Source organism: Leptodactylus fuscus, chromosome 3 (assembly GCF_031893055.1).
Source record: "Leptodactylus fuscus isolate aLepFus1 chromosome 3, aLepFus1.hap2, whole genome shotgun sequence".
Taxonomy (NCBI): Eukaryota; Metazoa; Chordata; class Amphibia; order Anura; family Leptodactylidae; genus Leptodactylus; species Leptodactylus fuscus.
In genome coordinates, this window is record NC_134267.1 from 243360380 (window position 1) to 243379945 (window position 19566).

A 19566-nucleotide genomic window follows, 5' to 3' on the forward strand; every position below is an offset into this window, starting at 1 on the left:
GGACTCTACATGCCTGGTTCCCACCGTGAAGCATGGAGGAGGAGGTGTGATGGTGTGGGGGGGCCAAGCTGGTGACACTGTTGGGGATTTATACTGAACCAGCATGGCTACCACAGCATCTTGCAGCGGCATGCTATTCCATCCGGTTTGCAATTAGTTGGACCATCATTTATTTTTCAACGGGACAATGACCCCAAACACCTCCAGGCTGTGTAAGGGCTATGTGACCAAGAAGGAGAGTGATGGGGGGGCTACACCAGATGACCTGGCCCCCACAGTCACCAGACCTGAACCCAATCCAGATGGTTTGGGGTGAGCTGGACCGCAGAGTGAAGGCAAAAGGGCCAACAAGTGCTAAGCATCTCTGGGAACTCCTTCAAGACTGTTGGAAGACCATTTCAGGTGACTACCTCATGGAGCTCATCAACAGAATGCCAAGAGTGTGCAAAGCAGGAATCAAAGCAAAAGGAAGCGAGAATAGAAGACAGATTGTCAGTTGTGTCACACTGTCTGGTAAGAATATAATCCCACATGTGTTACTTCTGAGGTTTGATGCCTTCAGTGTGATCTACAATTGTCATAATCATGGAAATACAGAAAACTCTGTGACTGAGAAGGTGTGGCCAAACCTTTGGTCTGTACTGTATTGTTAGGGTCATCCCATAACTAATTCTAGACAGATCTCCAGCAGCTCATGTATTCCGTCACTGTGTGTTTGTGTCTCCACAGATGGATCCAGTAGGAGAAATCCCCCCGAGAGATGTCCCCTGAGTCCCCTGTATTCCCAGGACTGCCCAGAGGAGAATGTCCCAGACAGTCAGCAGGTAGATGGCGCTGCTGAGTCCTGGGGCACATCTATATAGGGGGTGGAGCTCGCCGCTCCTGCACTCATACATGTACCAGACAGTCAGCAGGTAGATGGCGCTGCTGAGTCCTGGGGTACATCTATATAGGGGGTGGAGCTCGCCGCTCCTGCACTCATACATGTACCAGACAGTTAGCAGGTAGATGGCGCTGCTGAGTCCTGGGGCACATCTATATAGGGGGTGGAGCTCACTGCTCCTGTACTCATACATGTACCAGACAGTCAGCAGGTAGATGGCGCTGCTGAGTCCTGGGGTACATCTATATAGGGGGTGGAGCTCGCCCCTCCTGCACTCATACATGTACCAGACAGTCAGCAGGTAGATGGCGCTGCTGAGTCCTGGGGTACATCTATATAGGGGGTGGAGCTCGCCGCTCCTGCACTCATACATGTACCAGACAGTCAGCAGGTAGATGGCGCTGCTGAGTCCTGGGGTACATCTATATAGGGGGTGGAGCTCACTGCTCCTGCACTCATACATGTACCAGACAGTCAGCAGGTAGATGGCGCTGCTGAGTCCTGGGGTACATCTATATAGGGGGTGGAGCTTGCCGCTCCTGCACTCATACATGTACCAGACAGTCAGCAGGTAGATGGCGCTGCTGAGTCCAGGGGTACATCTATATAGGGGGTGGAGCTCGCCGCTCCTGCACTCATACATGTACCAGACAGTCAGCAGGTAGATGGCGCTGCTGAGTCCTGGGGTACATCTATATAGGGGGTGGAGCTCACCGCTCCTGTACTCATACATGTACCAGACAGTCAGCAGGTAGATGGCGCTGCTGAGTCCTGGGGTACATCTATATAGGGGGTGGAGCTCGCCGCTCCTGTACTCATACATGTACCAGACAGTCAGCAGGTAGATGGCGCTGCTGAGTCCTGGGGTACATCTATATAGGGGGTGGAGCTCGCCGCTCCTGTACTCATACATGTACCAGACAGTCAGCAGGTAGATGGCGCTGCTGAGTCCTGGGGTACATCTATATAGGGGGTGGAGCTCGCCCCTCCTGAACTCATACATGTACCAGACAGTCAGCAGGTAGATGGCGCTGCTGAGTCCTGGGGTACATCTATATAGGGGGTGGAGCTCACTGCTCCTGCACTCATACATGTACCAGACAGTCAGCAGGTAGATGGCGCTGCTGAGTCCAGGGGTACATCTATATAGGGGGTGGAGCTCGCCGCTCCTGCACTCATACATGTACCAGACAGTCAGCAGGTAGATGGCGCTGCTGAGTCCTGGGGCACATCTATATAGGGGGTGGAGCTCGCTGCTCCTGTACTCACACATGTACCAGACAGTCAGCAGGTAGATGGCGCTGCTGAGTCCTGGGGTACATCTATATAGGGGGTGGAGCTCCTGCACTCATACATGTACCAGACAGTCAGCAGGTAGATGGCGCTGCTGAGTCCTGGGGTACATCTATATAGGGGGTGGAGCTCACCGCTCCTGTACTCATACATGTACCAGACAGTCAGCAGGTAGATGGCGCTGCTGAGTCCTGGGGTACATCTATATAGGGGGTGGAGCTCCTGCACTCATACATGTACCAGACAGTCAGAAGGTAGATGGCGCTGCTGAGTCCTGGGGCACATCTATATAGGGGGTGGAGCTCGCCGCTCCTGCACTCATACATGTACCAGACAGTCAGCAGGTAGATGGCGCTGCTGAGTCCTGGGGTACATCTATATAGGGGGTGGAGCTCGCCGCTCCTGCACTCATACATGTACCAGACAGTCAGCCAGTAGATGGCGCTGCTGAGTCCTGGGGTACATCTATATAGGGGGTGGAGCTCACCGCTCCTGTACTCATACATGTACCAGACAGTCAGCAGGTAGATGGCGCTGCTGAGTCCTGGGGTACATCTATATAGGGGGTGGAGCTCGCCGCTCCTGTACTCATACATGTACCAGACAGTCAGCAGGTAGATGGCGCTGCTGAGTCCTGGGGTACATCTATATAGGGGGTGGAGCAGGCCGCTCCTGCACTCATACATGTACCAGACAGTCAGCAGGTAGATGGCACTGCTGAGTCCTGGGGTACATCTATATAGGGGGTGGAGCTCGCCCCTCTTGCACTCATACATGTCCCAGACAGTCAGCAGGTAGATGGCGCTGCTGAGTCCTGGGGTACATCTATATAGGGGGTGGAGCTCGCCCCTCCTGAACTCATACATGTACCAGACAGTCAGCAGGTAGATGGCGCTGCTGAGTCCTGGGGTACATCTATATAGGGGGTGGAGCTCGCCGCTCCTGTACTCATACATGTACCAGACAGTCAGCAGGTAGATGGCGCTTCTGAGTCCTGGGGCACATCTATATAGGGGGTGGAGCTCACCGCTCCTGCACTCATACATGTACCAGACAGTCAGCAGGTAGATGGCGCTGCTGAGTCCTGGGGTACATCTATATAGGGGGTGGAGCTCCTGCACTCATACATGTACCAGACAGTCAGCAGGTAGATGGCGCTGCTGAGTCCAGGGGTACATCTATATAGGGGGTAGAGCTTGCCGCTCCTGTACTCATACATGTACCAGACAGTCAGCAGGTAGATGGCGCTGCTGAGTCCTGGGGTACATCTATATAGGGGGTGGAGCTCGCCACTCCTGTACTCATACATGTACCAGACAGTCAGCAGGTAGATGGCGCTGCTGAGTCCTGGGGTACATCTATATAGGGGGTGGAGCTCGCCCCTCCTGCACTCATACATGTACCAGACAGTCAGCAGGTAGATGGCGCTGCTGAGTCCTGGGGTACATCTATATAGGGGGTGGAGCTCGCCGCTCCTGTACTCATACATGTACCAGACAGTCAGCAGGTAGATGGCGCTGCTGAGTCCTGGGGTACATCTATATAGGGGGTGGAGCTCACCGCTCCTGCACTCATACATGTACCAGACAGTCAGCAGGTAGATGGCGCTGCTGAGTCCTGGGGTACATCTATGTAGGGGGTGGAGCTCCTGCACTCATACATGTACCAGACAGTCAGCAGGTAGATGGCGCTATAGTCAGAGCATAAAGTGACTGGACCAGAGATATTACATTATTTCTTCCCTGTTTAGGGTGAAGATCTGATGGTTATTAAGGTTGAGGTTAAAGAAGAAGCAGAAGAGGAGACGGATTCCTGGACTGATCAGCAGTGTAAGGAGCGGAGACTTTCTCCTCTAGATACTACTACTCCCATCATCTCCTCATCACATGGCAATCTATCCCATCACTGTGTGTTTCCTACAGATGGAGCCATTGCCAGAAATCAGGGAGAAGATGTGACTGATATTAAAGCGGAGGCTGAAGAAGAGAGGATGAGGGGCCATCACCTGTGTAAGAGGGAAGTGGAGGAGGAGATTCCAGGAGGTGTTACCACAGGTACGGGGTCATGAATGGAGAAGGAGAAGTCCCAGGTTTCTTCAGGTCGGTTCCCCCTTAGACCTCCAGTCCAGTAACTCTCCGGCAGAAAGTAATTCCAGCTATTAAACTAAGAACAGAACTATAAGCCATAAAGCAGAAGTTGTAGCTGAGCGTTGTGTGAATACTGGACTACTGGATAGAGATGGCAGGAGTTTCTGGTCCTGGTCAGACTGGGGCAGCAGCGTCTCCATCCCGCCATTAGTCCTAGTGAATACATTGGGGGAAGTCTCTCTTATTCTCCTTGGAGATCCTACAGATTACTAGGAATAATTTGTCGCGGTTCTTCCCCGGGGACAATCCCTTGGGGTCGGAGGGTCAGAAAGGGCTGAGGATTATCTAGAACTGAATATCGTCCCCGGTCACAATAAGCTGAGAAGGAGAATCCAAGTCTGGTCAGGGCGGCGACTACAAGGACAGACAAGATGGCCCTATCTAGAATGGTGAGGTCACCACAACTGGTTTATGTGTTCGGGGCCGCACCGCTCCGGATCATGTGAAGGAAATAATAAACATCATCTTCTCTCGGGTCCTTGTGATTCCAGGTGACGGCTCAATGTAGAATCCTGATGTATCTAATAAAGGGATTGGCCGCTATATTATAACTACTATATATGTGCTGTATACACTGTGACCCCTTACTAATATACTGCTATATACCCGTCATCACCGCACCCTTGTGTATAGTCCAGGCCCCTTACTAATATACTGCTATATACCCATCATCACCGCACCCCTGTGTATAGTCCAGACCCCTTACTAATATACTGCTATATACCCATCATCACCGCACCCCTGTGTATAGTCCAGGCCCCTTACTAATATACTGCTATATACCCATCATCACCGCACCCTTGTGTATAGTCCAGGCCCCTTACTAATATACCGCTATATACCCTTCATCACCGCACCCTTATGTATAGTCCAGGCCCCTTACTAATATACTGCTATATACCCATCATCACCGCACCCTTGTGTATAGTCCAGGCCCCTTACTAATATACTGCTATATACCCATCATCACCGCACCCTTGTGTATAGTCCAGGCCCCTTACTAATATACTGCTATATACCCATCATCACCGCACCCTTGTGTATAGTCCAGGCCCCTTACTAATATACTGCTATATACCCATCATCACCGCACCCCTGTGTATAGTCCAGGCCCCTTACTAATATACTGCTATATACCCATAATCACCGCACCCTTGTGTATAGTCCAGGCTCCTTACTAATATACTGCTATATACCCATCATCACCGCCCCCTTGTGTATAGTCCAGGCTCCTTACTAATATACTGCTATATACCCATCATCACCGCACCCCTGTGTATAGTCCAGACCCGTCACTAATATACTGCTATATACCCATCATCACCGCACCCCTGTGTATAGTCCAGGCCCCTTACTAATATACCGCTATATACCCATCATCACCGCACCCTTGTGTATAGTCCAGGCCCCTTACTAATATACTGCTATATACCCATCATCACCGCACCCTTGTGTATAGTCCAGACCCCTTACTAATATACCACTATATACCCATCATCACCGCACCCCTGTGTATAGTCCAGACCCGTCACTAATATACTGCTATATACCCATCATCACCGCCCCCTTGTGTATAGTCCAGGCCCCTTACTAATATACCGCTATATACCCATCATCACCGCCCCCTTGTGTAAAGTCCAGGCCCCTTACTAATATACTGCTATATACCCATCATCACCGCCCCCTTGTGTATAGTCCAGGCCCCTTACTAATATACCGCTATATACCCATCATCACCGCCCCCTTGTGTATAGTCCAGACCCCTTACTAATATACTGCTATATACCCATCATCACCGCACCCTTGTGTATAGTCCAGGCCCCTTACTAATATACTGCTATATACCCATCATCACCGCCCCCTTGTGTATAGTCCAGGCTCCTTACTAATATACCGCTATATACCCATCATCACCGCCCCCTTGTGTATAGTCCAGACCCCTTACTAATATACCGCTATATACCCATCATCACCGCACCCTTGTGTATAGTCCAGGCCCCTTACTAATATACTGCTATATACCCATCATCACCGCCCCCTTGTGTATAGTCCAGGCCCCTTACTAATATACCGCTATATACCCATCATCACCGCCCCCTTGTATATAGTCCAGGCTCCTTACTAATATACTGCTATATACCCATCATCACCGCCCCCTTGTGTATAGTCCAGGCCCCTTACTAATATACCGCTATATACCCATCATCACCGCCCCCTTGTGTATAGTCCAGGCCCCTTACTAATATACTGCTATATACCCATCATCACCGCCCCCTTGTGTATAGTCCAGGCCCCTTACTAATATACTGCTATATACCCATCATCACCGCACCCTTGTGTATAGTCCAGGCCCCTTACTAATATACCGCTATATACCCATCATCACCGCCCCCTTGTGTATAGTCCAGGCCCCTTACTAATATACTGCTATATACCCATCATCACCGCACCCTTGTGTATAGTCCAGGCTGAGGATTATCTAGAACTGAATATCGTCCCCGGTCACAATAAGCTGAGAAGGAAAATACTAATATTTCGTATTTTAGGTGACGGCTTACCCCCCTTAACAACTATTGGTCATGAGGGGTTTTACAATGAGGGCTCAGGGGCGGAGCCTCTTCATACATGGTGGGAACCAGCTGTATAATACAGCCAATACCTGCCATGAGTCGGGCCAGCGCCAATTGTGTCAAGAGTAACCCTTAACTCTAAATAGAATTGACTCCAAGGTTGCCGCCATGTTGTAATGATTGTTACCTAGGAGGTGCCTGAACTTCTCCTCTGCCCTGTTTACAGCATTTAGTGATATGCTTTACAGTATAATCACGGCCATAGGTAGCAAAAGCCTGAAGCCGACTCGTGACCTGCTCTGTAGCATCTATAGGTAGTAGTGATGTCATGATGGGTCACTATGGGTGTTATCTGTACAGGTGTCAACATATATTGTGATCCCGTCTGTCTCGAGTGTGATGTAAATGAGGTCACTGATGCAGTGAAATAGTCTTTAGAAATAGCAAGTGTAAGGCTTAGTGGAGAGAGTGAAGATTGCAGGATATATTAATAACAACATGACATGAATGTCATAAAAAACGTGGTTTAAATAATAAGTCATTTTTGGTGAAACATTCCTTTTAAAAATCTAAAAATCTGTAAACCATAAAGTGAACACCATCGCTGGAAAATAAAATTGCATCGGCCACAGCTTTACCTCCAAAAAGTAAAGTGATCCATCAGCCGCACCTTCCCTAAAGTATCAATAAAAACGACATCTTATCCCGCATTAAAAGATGCCAAACACAGCTCCGACACGGTTTTTCATACTTCCCACTGCTACTCACGTGAAGGAGCGTCATCTGTGTACTGTATAAATGTGTCACATATGATATCATCCAGGGGGGTCCTTAAGCATCACAACGATACAAATACAGTTTTCTATTATATTATATTTTGCTTGTGTATTTCCAGCCTGTTATAAATTTCTCTACTTTGTATTTTGAAAAAAGAATCATCAAATCCATTTTCCTCCTACAGAAAATCACAGTAAGAGCTCAGATCTTCTTACACAGAGAAGAAATCACCCAGGAGATGAGCCATCTTCATGCTCAGAACATGGAGAATATCTCAACGATAAATCAAATTTTGTTACACATGAGAGAAGTCACACGGAAGAGAAGTCATTTATATGCCCAGAATGTGGGAAATGTTTTAGCAAAAAATCAAATCATGTAGGAGAGAAGCCATATTCATGTTCAGAATGTGAGAAAGACAAACAAAGTGATCATCAGAGAAGTCACACGGGAGAGAAGCCGTATTCATGTGAAGAGTGTGGGAAATGTTTTCCTTTTAAATCACATCTTATTATACATGAGAAATTCCACAAAGGGGAGAAGCCATATTCATGTTCAGAATGCGGTAAATATTTTTCAAGTAAATCAAATATCATTAGACATCAGAAAATTCATACAGGAGAGAAGCCATATTCCTGTTCAGAATGTGGGAAATGTTTTAGAGTGAAGAATCATTTTGTCGTGCATCAGAGAATTCACACAGGAGAGAAGCCGTATTCATGTTCAGAGTGTGGGAAATGTTTTACAACGAAGAATTATTTTGTTGTGCATCAGAGAATTCACACAGGAGAGAAGCCGTATTCATGTTCTGAATGTGAAAAATGTTTTATGGATAAATCAAGTCTCATTAGACATCAGAGAATTCACACTGGAGAGAAGCCATATTCATGTTCTGAATGTGGCAAATGTTTTACGGCGAATCATCAGTTTATTGCACATCAGAGAATTCATACAGGAGAGAAACCGTATTCATGTTCTGAATGTGGAAAATGTTTTAAAGCGAATCATCATTTTATTGCGCATCAGAGAACTCACACAGGAGTGAAGCGGTATTCATGTTCAGAGTGTGGGAAATGTTTTACGGCGAAGTATCATTTTGTTGCGCATCAGAGAATTCATACAGGAGAGAAGCCGTATTCATGTTCTGAATGTGGAAAACGTTTTATAGATAAATCACGTCTCAATAAACATCAGAAAAATCACACAGGAGAGAAGCCATATTCATGTTCAGAGTGTGGGAAATCTTTTATACAGAAGAGTCACTTTGTTGAGCATCAGAGAATTCATACGGGAGAGAAGCCATATTCATGTTCAGATTGCGGGAAATGTTTTTCAAGTAAATCGGATCTTGTTAAACATGGAAGAATTCATACAGAAGAAAAGCCATATTCATGTTCTAAATGTGGAAAATGTTTTTCAAATAAATCAAATCTTAGGAAACATGGGAGAATTCACACAGGAGAGAAGCCAAATTCATGTTCAGATTGAGGGAAGTGTTTTATTTCAAAAGCCAAATACAATGATCATCAGAGAAGTCACGCGGGAGAGATTATGGGAAATAAGACCATTCTTCCTCACAATCAGACATTAAACAGCCAGTAAGAGTCTCTTTTTGGGTGACATTAGCTTGTATCTGTGAGGTCAATGTGACCGGGATCCATGGAGGAAAAGTCTGGTGGATATAAACTGTGAAGCTGAAATGTCACCATGAAAAAGGAAGGAGACCCTGTGTGACATGTATATTATATGATATATGGACGTATCGTTGTCTGATTGTTATGTAGGGGATGACTCCTAAATAGAGATCGGGGCTAATAGTCCAGAAAGAGCTGCTGGACTGTAATAAACAATGAGTGATTACACATTCTGGAGTGTGGGCTATTCCTTGGTGCATCAGGGAACTTCCCCAACAATAATCTCCTTTTGTGTTGGGTTGTTTAGATTGTATGTGTTCACTTTCACCACATGGTTCAGAAGAATGTGTACTTTCACCCAAAACTGTTAAGAATTTTTTTTCTTTCACTATAATCACAATTCCTTAGACCAGGGGTAGGCGGCCTTCGGCGTTCCAGTTGTTGTGGGGCTGCAGGTCCAGCCATGCTATCTTGCTCTTAGCATTATGAGGAGCCCGTACAGTTACTCAGTGGCAGAGTGCGGAGGTGACAACAGCATGGGTAGGCCACAGAGTGGCAAGGTGATATAATGTGGAGGTAGTAACAGCCTTAGGAGACCATACAGTGACCCAGTGGAAGAGTGAGGACGTGGTGGCTGCGTGAGGAGCCAATACAGTCACCCAGTAGCAGAGCAGAGGTGACAGCAGCATGAGTAGGCCACAGAGTAGCAAGTTGATATAATATGGAGGTAGCAACAGCCTTAGGAGACCATACAGTGACCCAATGGCAGAGTGAGGAGATGGCAGCAACGTGAGTATGCCACAGAGTGGTATGTACTGCCCTGCACATGTGGCATGCTGGAGGAGCCCTGGGAGTTGTCCCTGCCGTGAAGGCTTGGGACACAGTGGAGGATGAGGCAGACATTGCAGGGCTAACGGTGTGAGAACGTGGAGGCAGAAGCTGCGTTACCTGTGCAAGTTGCAGGTGTATTTGGCCACGCACCACATTAACCCAGTTACAGCTCCACACATCTGTGCTGCCATGCACTTTGGCAGACACGACAGGCTCAAGGACTGGCTCACCTTCTGTTCTACATAGTTGTGCTGGGCTGGTACTGCCTTCTTGACAAAGAAATGACAACTTGGGACTCCTCAGCTCGGACAAGCCATCAGTTCCCTGAAAGGTGCAGAGTCTGCCAATTGGAAAGGGAGGGACTGCAGCAGCAACTTGGACAGGAGCACGTTCAGCAAGTTCTGGATTGGGATGTCGTAGTACTGGAGCCGTGGTGAATTTCACTTTCAAACGAGAGAAGGCTTCCTCTGCTTGCGGAGTCCATGAAAAGTGGGTTTTCTTTGTCAGCTCTGTGATGGGGCTACAATCTCCGAGACGTTTTCAATAAATCGTCTGAAAAAGTTAGAAAAGCCTACGAATCTTTGCACTTCTTTTACAGTTTTGTGAGTCAGCCAGTCGATTGCTTGGATCTTTCTGGGATCCATACGTAATCCTTTAGAAGAGATGATGTATCCTAGGAATTAAATCTCTTCCACGATGAAACTCACTTTTCTAATTTGATGTAAAGTCGGTTCTCTTGTAACCACTTGAATACACATATTACATGCTCCCGATGTTCTTCTAGAGATCCAGAGAAAATTCATTTATTGTCTAAATAGACTACCTGGAATTGATCTAATAAATCTCTGAATATATCGTTTGCTAGATGTTGAAAGGTAGCCGGAGCATTGCAGAGTCCGAACGGCATCACTAAACTCTCATTATGACCATACCGGGTGCGAAAAGTGGTTTTCCATTCGTTCCCTGGTCTTATCCGGACAAGATTGTAAGCACCCCATAGATCTAATGTAGTGAAGATCTTTGCTCGCTGTACTTTCTCCAATAACTCATGAATTAGGGGCAACGGATAACGGTTCTTGACTGTGATCTTATTCAGTTCCCTATAATCTACTACTGGCCGTAAAGAACCATCTGATTTCTTGACAAAGAATATAGGAGCCCCTGCAGGTGATGAGGATGGCCGAATAAATCCTTTCTTAAATTGTCATCAATAGATTCCTTAAGGGTATTCAATTCAGGTCCTGATAATGGGTATATTGTTCTAACAGGTATGGGTGCTCCAGGAAGTAAATCTATTGGACAGTCATAAGAACGATGTGGTGGTAATTTATCAGCCTTTGGTTTGTCACAAACATACTTTAACTCCTCATAGACGGTGGGTAATTGACACGATTTTTGATCTTGGGTTGAGACTGAAATCGGTGGTTCAAACTGATTCTTTACCTCATCGTCCTTTGGAGGAAAACTCAACACCTTCGTTCCCTAATTGTTTGCAGGGTTTTGTGCCTGCAACTAAGGTAAACTTAAAATAACCGGGAAGTGTGGGGAAGAAATTCATAGAAATGGAAGAGTTTCATGATGTTGAGGAACAATGGTGGATTATGTAGATAATCTGCTTCCCTTAGTCATAACAGCAGCATAATGTGGGGTATTTCTGCCCCTGTGTACTGGTAGGACAGGCGGAATTTGTAATCAGCAATTAATTAATTTGCCTGACTAGGCCCTATAAGAGAGCACAGAGACCTCCCTCCCGTGTGTTAATACAAGAGTAAAAAGAACCATACAATAGGGAGGGAAGCCTTGTGCTGCTGTTATGACTAAGGGAAAACAGATTATCTACATAATCCACCATTCCCTGTCGTCATACCAGCTGCACAATGTGGAGAGATATCAAGTAATCCCCTTAGGAAGGGTTTCCTTGACCTACGGAGCTCAAGACTGACCGTCCAAAGGCAGTCGCGTCCGAAGCACGAGAGCTCAACCTGTAGTGCTTCACAAAGGTGTTGGAAGAGGACCAGGAAGCCGCCGCGCAGATCTGCTCCAAAGGTATGGACCTCCTCTCCGCCCATGAAGTTGAGACTGCCCTCGTAGAGTGCGCCATTAGGCAAGCTGGAAGAGAAAATCCTTGGGAAGAAAAGGCCAACTTGATGGCTTCCCTAACTCAATGGGAAATAGAGGTTTTGGAAGCTTTCAGACCTCCAGCTAGGTTAATTAAGAGGTTCCCAGACCTCCTAAAAGATGTCGTACATTCCAGGTAAATGCGCAGACATCTACCCAGGTCAAGGTAATGAAGTCTTATCTCCTCAGGAGAGGAGGGAGAAGGAACGAACACTGGCAAAGAAATAATTTGATTTAAATTTGCCAGAGAAGGCATCTTAGGCCTAAACTGCAACAGAAAACGCAGTTGCACCCTATCTTCAAAGAAAGAGGTGTAAGGCTCTTCAGATGACAGGGCCTGCAGCTCCTCTACCCTCTTAGCCGATGTGATGGCCAGAAGAAAGGTAATTTTATAAGTCAAGAACTTTAGATCCACTTCGTCTAAAGGCTCGAATGGGGATTTGCAGAGCCCTGAAAGGACTGTCCCAAGGTCCCACTGCTGAACTGGAGCTGAAACGGCTGGTATAATCCTCGTAGCATCCTTTAGAAAGCTACTTACCAAGGGATGTTGCATCAACCGCCTCCTCAGATAGGCGGAGAGGGCTGCCACGTGTACCTTTAATGTGGAAGGGGCTAGCCCTCTGTCTAGGCCGTCCTGTAAGAAGTCCAATACTGATTCCACAGAAGAATTGGAAAACGTCAAGCCACGTCCAAGGCACCAAGTTTTGAAGATCTCCCAGATCCTGAGATAATTTCTGTTGGTAGATTCTGCCCTGGCATGGGCAAGAGTCCTCAGGATGGCCTCTGACAGTCCACAATTTAGTAATAGGGACTGGTCAACCTCGAGGCTGTCAGGTTGAGTCTCACCAGATCCTGGCACCGTAGTCCTCCCTTAGTGACCAGTTCTGGGAGAGGGGGAAGCCTCCACTAAACACCTTGACTCATCCGTATGAGCTAGGCAAACCAAGTTCTTCTCAGCCAGAATGGGATTATGGCAATCACCTGGACTTGGTCCTGTCTTATCTTCATCAATACCTTGGGTATGATGGGAATTGGAGGGAATATGTATATCAGCCTGAACCTCCAAGGGATGGACAGGGCATCCACTGCGAAGGGATTGTCCTCCTGATAGAGAGAGCAGAACTTTTCTACCTTGGCGTTGAGTCGGCTTGCCAAGAGGTCCACTTCTGAAAGGCCCCACATCCGGACAATTTGATGGAACACCTCTGGATTGAGTGATCATTCTCCTGATATGGTAATACCGTGACTCAATCGATCAGCTACTATGTTCAGAGAGCCCTTGATGTGAACCGCGGAAAGCTGGGTCAGGTTCCTCTCTGCCCAGGAAAAGATTAGATTCATAATCTTCAGAAATCTCGACCTGGTTCCTCCCTGTTTGTTCAGGTACAACATTGCAGTCATGTTGTCCGTCCGCACTTTGACAGCTTTAACCCTGAGATAAGGGGCGAAGTGTAGCAGTGCCAGGTGTATTGCCTTGAGTTCCTGTTGGTTGGAAGATCCTACTTCCAGGCTGCTCCATTGACTTGAACAGTCCTATCGTCTAAATGGGCTCCCCATCCTGTTTGGAATGTATCCGTTGTCAACAGAGTCCACTCTGGTTGGACTAAGGACCTTCCATCTTTCAGGTGTATCCACCATCTGAGGGAAAGACTGGTACTGGGAGAAAGGCAGATCTTCTTGTGCAGTCCCCGTAGAGACCTGTCCCAGGTGCTCAACACTTCCATCTGAAGGGGACGCAAATGCCATAAAGCCCAAGGGACTGCCCTAGCTGAGGATGATATCAGGCCAGGACTCTCATGACAGTTCTGATGGACCCCGCCGGGTTCTGTAGAGAAAACGAGTTGCCGTTTCTATCCTCTTGTTTCTTTGGGATGGATAATGAGATCTGCAGAGCCTCCAAGTCTAGAAGGAATCCCAGAAACTTCTTCTGGGTAGATGGAATTACCTTGGATTTCTCCCAACTGATTAGCCATCCTAACCTCTGAAGAAAGGAAATGGCTATCTGAAGATGTTGTTGGAGGACTGGGACTGATTGAGCTTTTATAAGCCAGTCGTCCAAGTAGGGAACTACGAACAAACCTTGAAGTCTGAGGGCGTCAGCGACCGGAGCCACCATCTTGGTGAAGGTGTGAGGGGCGGAAGAGATGCCGAAGAGTAGACTGGAAAACTGGTAATGCTCCCTGTGACCGGAGATCTGGATGACAATCCTGAGATACTTCTTTAAAAACGAGAATCGCAGAACATATTTACAGTATTGTTAATAAAAACTGTACAAAATCTACGGGGGTATCACAACATTTTATCCAAACTCACAATAATGACATCAGTGCTTTCTCTTTCAAGGCTATAGATCATGTAAAGAGATCCATTCGAGGAGGTAATCGCGAAGATCAGCTAAAACTCTAGAGAAGCTTCATGGATCCTTAAACTAAACACACGTCACCCTCAGGGGTTAAACAGGAGGAACGCTCCATCTTATATATATTAACATGATATCTAACAATATGGTGCGGAGTATTATTATACATTGATCTTTGGCAGGTAGTTTCCATTCTAAAAGAAGTGAACGAGAGAACCTATGTGCCTTGAATATGGAGACGTGTTTATACTCCATTATACATACATGAAACATCATTCAGGGAAGTAGTTTATACACATCTACATACCTATCAATATTTCAAGTGTGTGATTATGCATTTCTTGATATTCAGATATTTGCCTTCATTTTGTGATCAGTTTTCAGTGGCCATATACCAATGACGTTGCATTTTCAAATATGCACTTTTCGTGGTTGTGATTTTCCGACAACATTGAATAACATACAGCGTTGGCCAAAAGTATTGGCACCCCTGCAATTCTGTCAGATAATACTCGTGTTCTTCCAGCAAGCACAAACCCTTTGGTATTAATATCTTCATTTATTTTGCTTGCAATGAAAAGACACAAAAGAGAATGAAAAAAAAAGTCACATCATTGATCATTTTACACAAAACTCCAAAACTGGGCCGGACAGAAGTATTGGCACTAGAGATGAGCGAACAGTAAAATATTCGTTATTCGTTTCAAGTAGCCGCTCAATATTGGACTATTCGATCGAATAACGAACCCCATTATAGTCTATGGGATAAAATGCTTCGTTTCAGGGGATCCCACCATTCGACTCAAGAGGGTCACCAAGTCCACTATGACACCCCAGGAAATGATGCCAACACTTCTGCAATGCAACTGGGACAGCAGGGGGCGCATGTCTGGGGGCATCTAACACACCAAAGACCCTCTATTACCCCACTATCACAGCCTAACAACTACACACTTTCCACACTCAACAAAACCTCTATCAAAGTGGGGGGAAAATACCTGGAAACCTTCTTTACTCCCCAAATGGATGGACACAAACCACAATTTGATGCTAAAGAAACATTAACAAGCCCCCCTTTAAATCACGTTGCCCATGACAACCACATATGGAATAGGCAATGGGAAATCCTTCAGTCCCCCCCTGACCTGTCATTGTGGATGTGTGTGATGTGGTAAGACCTTCCAAAATTCACTTTTCTAGATCTTCACATGAGCCCTTCCAAATTAAGTTCCAGGCCCTTAAGCTGAGCTCCAGCAGAGATTGAGGCCCTTCAGGTGACTTCAGCCTCTACCAGCAGAGTGTTAGCCCCTTTAAAATTCTTAGCCCCTAAAACAGTGGTTCCAGAACCATCACTCTCATTGTGTTGGATTGATGCAGTGGATTGGACTGAGGACCCAGACATTGACCTTGATTTTGATTGGGAAATTGATAACATTTTGGCATCAAGTCCTGGGGGTAACTTCTATTTAGAGGACCGCAAAGGTGGAGAATTGGCTGCAACCACTACTAGCGGTAATGGTCCTCTAATATCGGACTCTACATTACCTATACAGGGTTCTGATCAGGTGTTAATAGTCCAAACAACATGCTCCAGTACTTTACATGTAGATCAGAAACCTCTTTCCCTTCCGACACCAGATTTAACCAAGCTTCACCATCATCATCCTGCTGAGATGGAGCCACTAAAGGAAACCTTGCCTTCCAAGGCATGTTCTGGAGCTGTGACTGAGCCAAATCTAAACACAGAGTCCTTTGGAACGGAACAAAATTCACCAGCAGTGTTTTTGGCCCTTTGGGTGAGTTGAGCCTTACACCAGCACGTATCCCGTAACATCAGGCGGGCCCTAAGTTCTGCGCTAAGTTCCACTTGAACACTGACGCGTGGACAAGTGCATGCGGCCAGGGACGCTACATCTCAATCTCAGCACACTGCCTGAATGTAGTTGAGGCTGGGACCGTGTCGCAAACTGTCGCGGCCTGCCTTGTCTCCCCGCCCAATATTCCTGGCAGGAGTGCTGAAACACCACCCTCCTCCTCCTCCTCCGTTAAATCAACCCCAGCTACGAGCTGGAAGCGCTGCAACACTGGCATGGGGATACGTCAGCAGGCTGCGCTGAAGCTCATCAGCTTGGGGGCAGACAGCACACCGCCTCCGAGGTCAGGGATGCCATCCTGGATGAGATGGCAATGTTTTTTGATCCGCTGCACCTGGGCCCAGGTTGGCATATGTGATAATGGCTGGAACTTGGTAGCAGATCTGGAGCTTGCCAGACTCAAACACGGTCCACACATGGCCTACATTTTCAAATTATTGGTGCAATGGTTTCTAACAACTTACCCCAATTTACACAAGCAACTGGTTAAAGTGCGGCGCTTGTGCTCCCACTTTGGCAAGCCTACAGTACCTGGTGCTAGCCTCAATACACTCCAGCAACACCTACATCTGCCTGAAGCACCGGCTGTTGTGCAAGGTCACCACACGCTGAAACCCTAGATACCGTATGTTGAGCAGGGTGTGTGAGCAGCAGATACCTTTGATGGAGTTCCAACTACAAAACCCAAGCGTTCATCAAAGTCAGCTCCCTCAGTTTCTGCACCATGAGTTTTCATGGGTGGCAGACTTATGTGAAATCCTATCCCATCCTTTCCACTGGACAAAAAACATTAGCATGCGCTCATCACAATTCCTGATATGGCAGCTGCGTTAAGCAGGGTGCAGGGTACAACGCAGACCAGGTCCGAGCACCAGGAACAGGTGTAACAGTGGCTAGCAGATAATGCTTCGAGCTGCTTTTCCACCAGCCAGTCAGCCACTACCTGCAGTCGTGTTCATACCCAAGAGTCTGCCCCTCCTTCCTCCCAACATGCCCAATCTTCCCAACAGAGTCATCCCACCCTTGCCCCCTTCCAGGATCTCTTTTCGGGTCCTTTTATTGTCTCTCCCTCTGTTGGACCATTTCCCGAATCCCAGGAGCTACCAGAAGACTTTGAGTGTATTGATGCCCAAACACTGGAGCATCTGCCATCACTTGGCAATTTTGTGGTTGTGGACCTGCAACCAGCATTTTCTGTCCTCAGTGATGATGATGATGATGAGACACAATTGCCATCAGGGCATGCTGTTGTCGTGTGCAGTTTGCAGTAAGAGGAGAGTGAGCAATTGGAAGAGGAGTTGGTAGACGAGGCCACCGACCCTAAATGACAGGGGTGATGTATAGTGGGGAAAGCAGTGTAGATGTGGAGGCAAGCTAAGCAGGAAAAAAGGTGGCTACAGGCAGAGGCATGTCCAGAGGCAGCAAGGCCAAAGATTTTCCGTGTACTAGCCACTCATGCAAAACTCGCCCATGTTGCCAGACTAATTCCTCCATCAGGCTAACAACTGCCATCCGGTCCGCACCCATCAGGGGCACACTCTTCAAGGTCTGGTACACGTTAATGGCACCCCCTGGCCAAACTACCGCCACTGAGGGGCCTAGTGTCACCAGGAGGTACAAGTATAGGCGCATGTTGCGGGAGTACCTGGCCGACCCCAGCCCTGTCCTCTCCGATCCCTCTACACTCTACATTTAGTGGGTCTACAAGTTGGATTTGTGGCTGGAACTTGTGCTCTACGCATTGGAGGTCCTTTCCTGCCTTGACGCCCGCATGCTATCGAAAAATGTCTTCAGCACAGCCGATGGCATCATTACGGATAAGCACAGCCAGCTGACAGTGCTGACCGGCTGATGCTGATCAAAATGAGCAGCCACTGGATAGACCCATCATTTTCATTTCCAGCAGTGTCAAGCACCCTGACATGAAGTTTGATGTGTGTGCTCACTCTCTACAATTCTTCCTTCTCTTCATAGTCCTCCACCATCAGCATTGCACAATTCTGCTCCTACTAGCTTCAATTCACACTAATGCCCCCAAACTCTTCTGGTTACAGGCTCAATCCACCCTGATTCCCCCAACTGTGCTGGTTAGAAGCTCATTATAAGAAATGCCAAGTAACACACTGGCACACATGGCTGACTTCATGTTAGGTTGCTTTTCAAGAGACAAAGGCATAGTTCACATCATGGAGAGCAAACAATAATGGATTTTTGCAATCCTCGGTATAAGTTAAAAATCACATCCTTTGTTCTGGTACAGGAGAGCAAAAAAATCGCACAAATGATATGTAAATATGGAGGCGAGCTAAGCAGGAAAAAAGGTGGCTAGAGGCAGAGGCATGTCCAGAGGCAGCAAGGCCAAAGATTTTCCATGTACTAGCCACTCATGCAAAACTCGCCCATGTTGCCAGACTTATGCGAGATCGCTCCGTGTCTTTGAGGAGTCCACCAAGAGGGTCAGCTTTGACGACGCATTACTGATTTTAACAATCCCGCTCCTGTGTGTGATGCAAGAATCCCTCATCGTGATCAGGGATAACACATTGTATGCTGAGGAGTCGGGCATAAGAGCAGAACCATTCCAGCAGGATAGTCAGTGCACTGTCAGGATCTTGTTTTGTTGAACTCTTTTTTTGCCAGCAGTCAAGATGAAGTTTTTTGTGTTTCCTGCCTGTTACTTACCCTGGTTTCCTGATTCTTGATTATTTAGCATGTGTGTTGTGATTACCCAAGTTGCCTGAGTATTGGTTCCAGAAGTCTGTCTTCTACCAAGTTCCTCAAGCTCTAACTGACTGTTCCAAGTTGGTTATTCACCTGCCAAGTTGGTTGCTACCTGTAACTACTACTGGCCCCAGCAAGTCCTCCTTCTACTAAAAGACTTTGCTATCTACCTGGTCCATAGGAGCTGTGGAACCACTGCCTCCAGGAAGCCCTCCTGCTGATAATAGGACCGCTGCTTCCGGCCAAGCCTCCCTGCCTTTCATTGAACGGACTGTAAGTCTAACTGTGCATTGCTATTGTTATACTCCCTGTTTCCAGCCATTGGTCTCTAGACTACTAGTAAGGGTATTGTGACAAGC

General features: G+C 47.1%; 1 protein-coding gene across 1 annotated transcript in view; it reads left to right on the forward strand.

The window, feature by feature from the left end:
- Nucleotides 1–19566, forward strand: part of LOC142198685 (uncharacterized) — a 104157-nt gene that overhangs the window by 71578 nt on the left and 13013 nt on the right. Inside the window, exons 9-16 of the mRNA XM_075269713.1 lie at nt 730–824; nt 3927–4005; nt 4099–4230; nt 7855–9147; nt 9612–9652; nt 11404–11475; nt 12136–12389; nt 12917–12993. Coding sequence (XP_075125814.1) covers nt 730–824; nt 3927–4005; nt 4099–4230; nt 7855–9147; nt 9612–9652; nt 11404–11475; nt 12136–12389; nt 12917–12993 — 2043 coding nt within the window. The remainder of the gene's footprint in view (nt 1–729; nt 825–3926; nt 4006–4098; nt 4231–7854; nt 9148–9611; nt 9653–11403; nt 11476–12135; nt 12390–12916; nt 12994–19566) is intronic.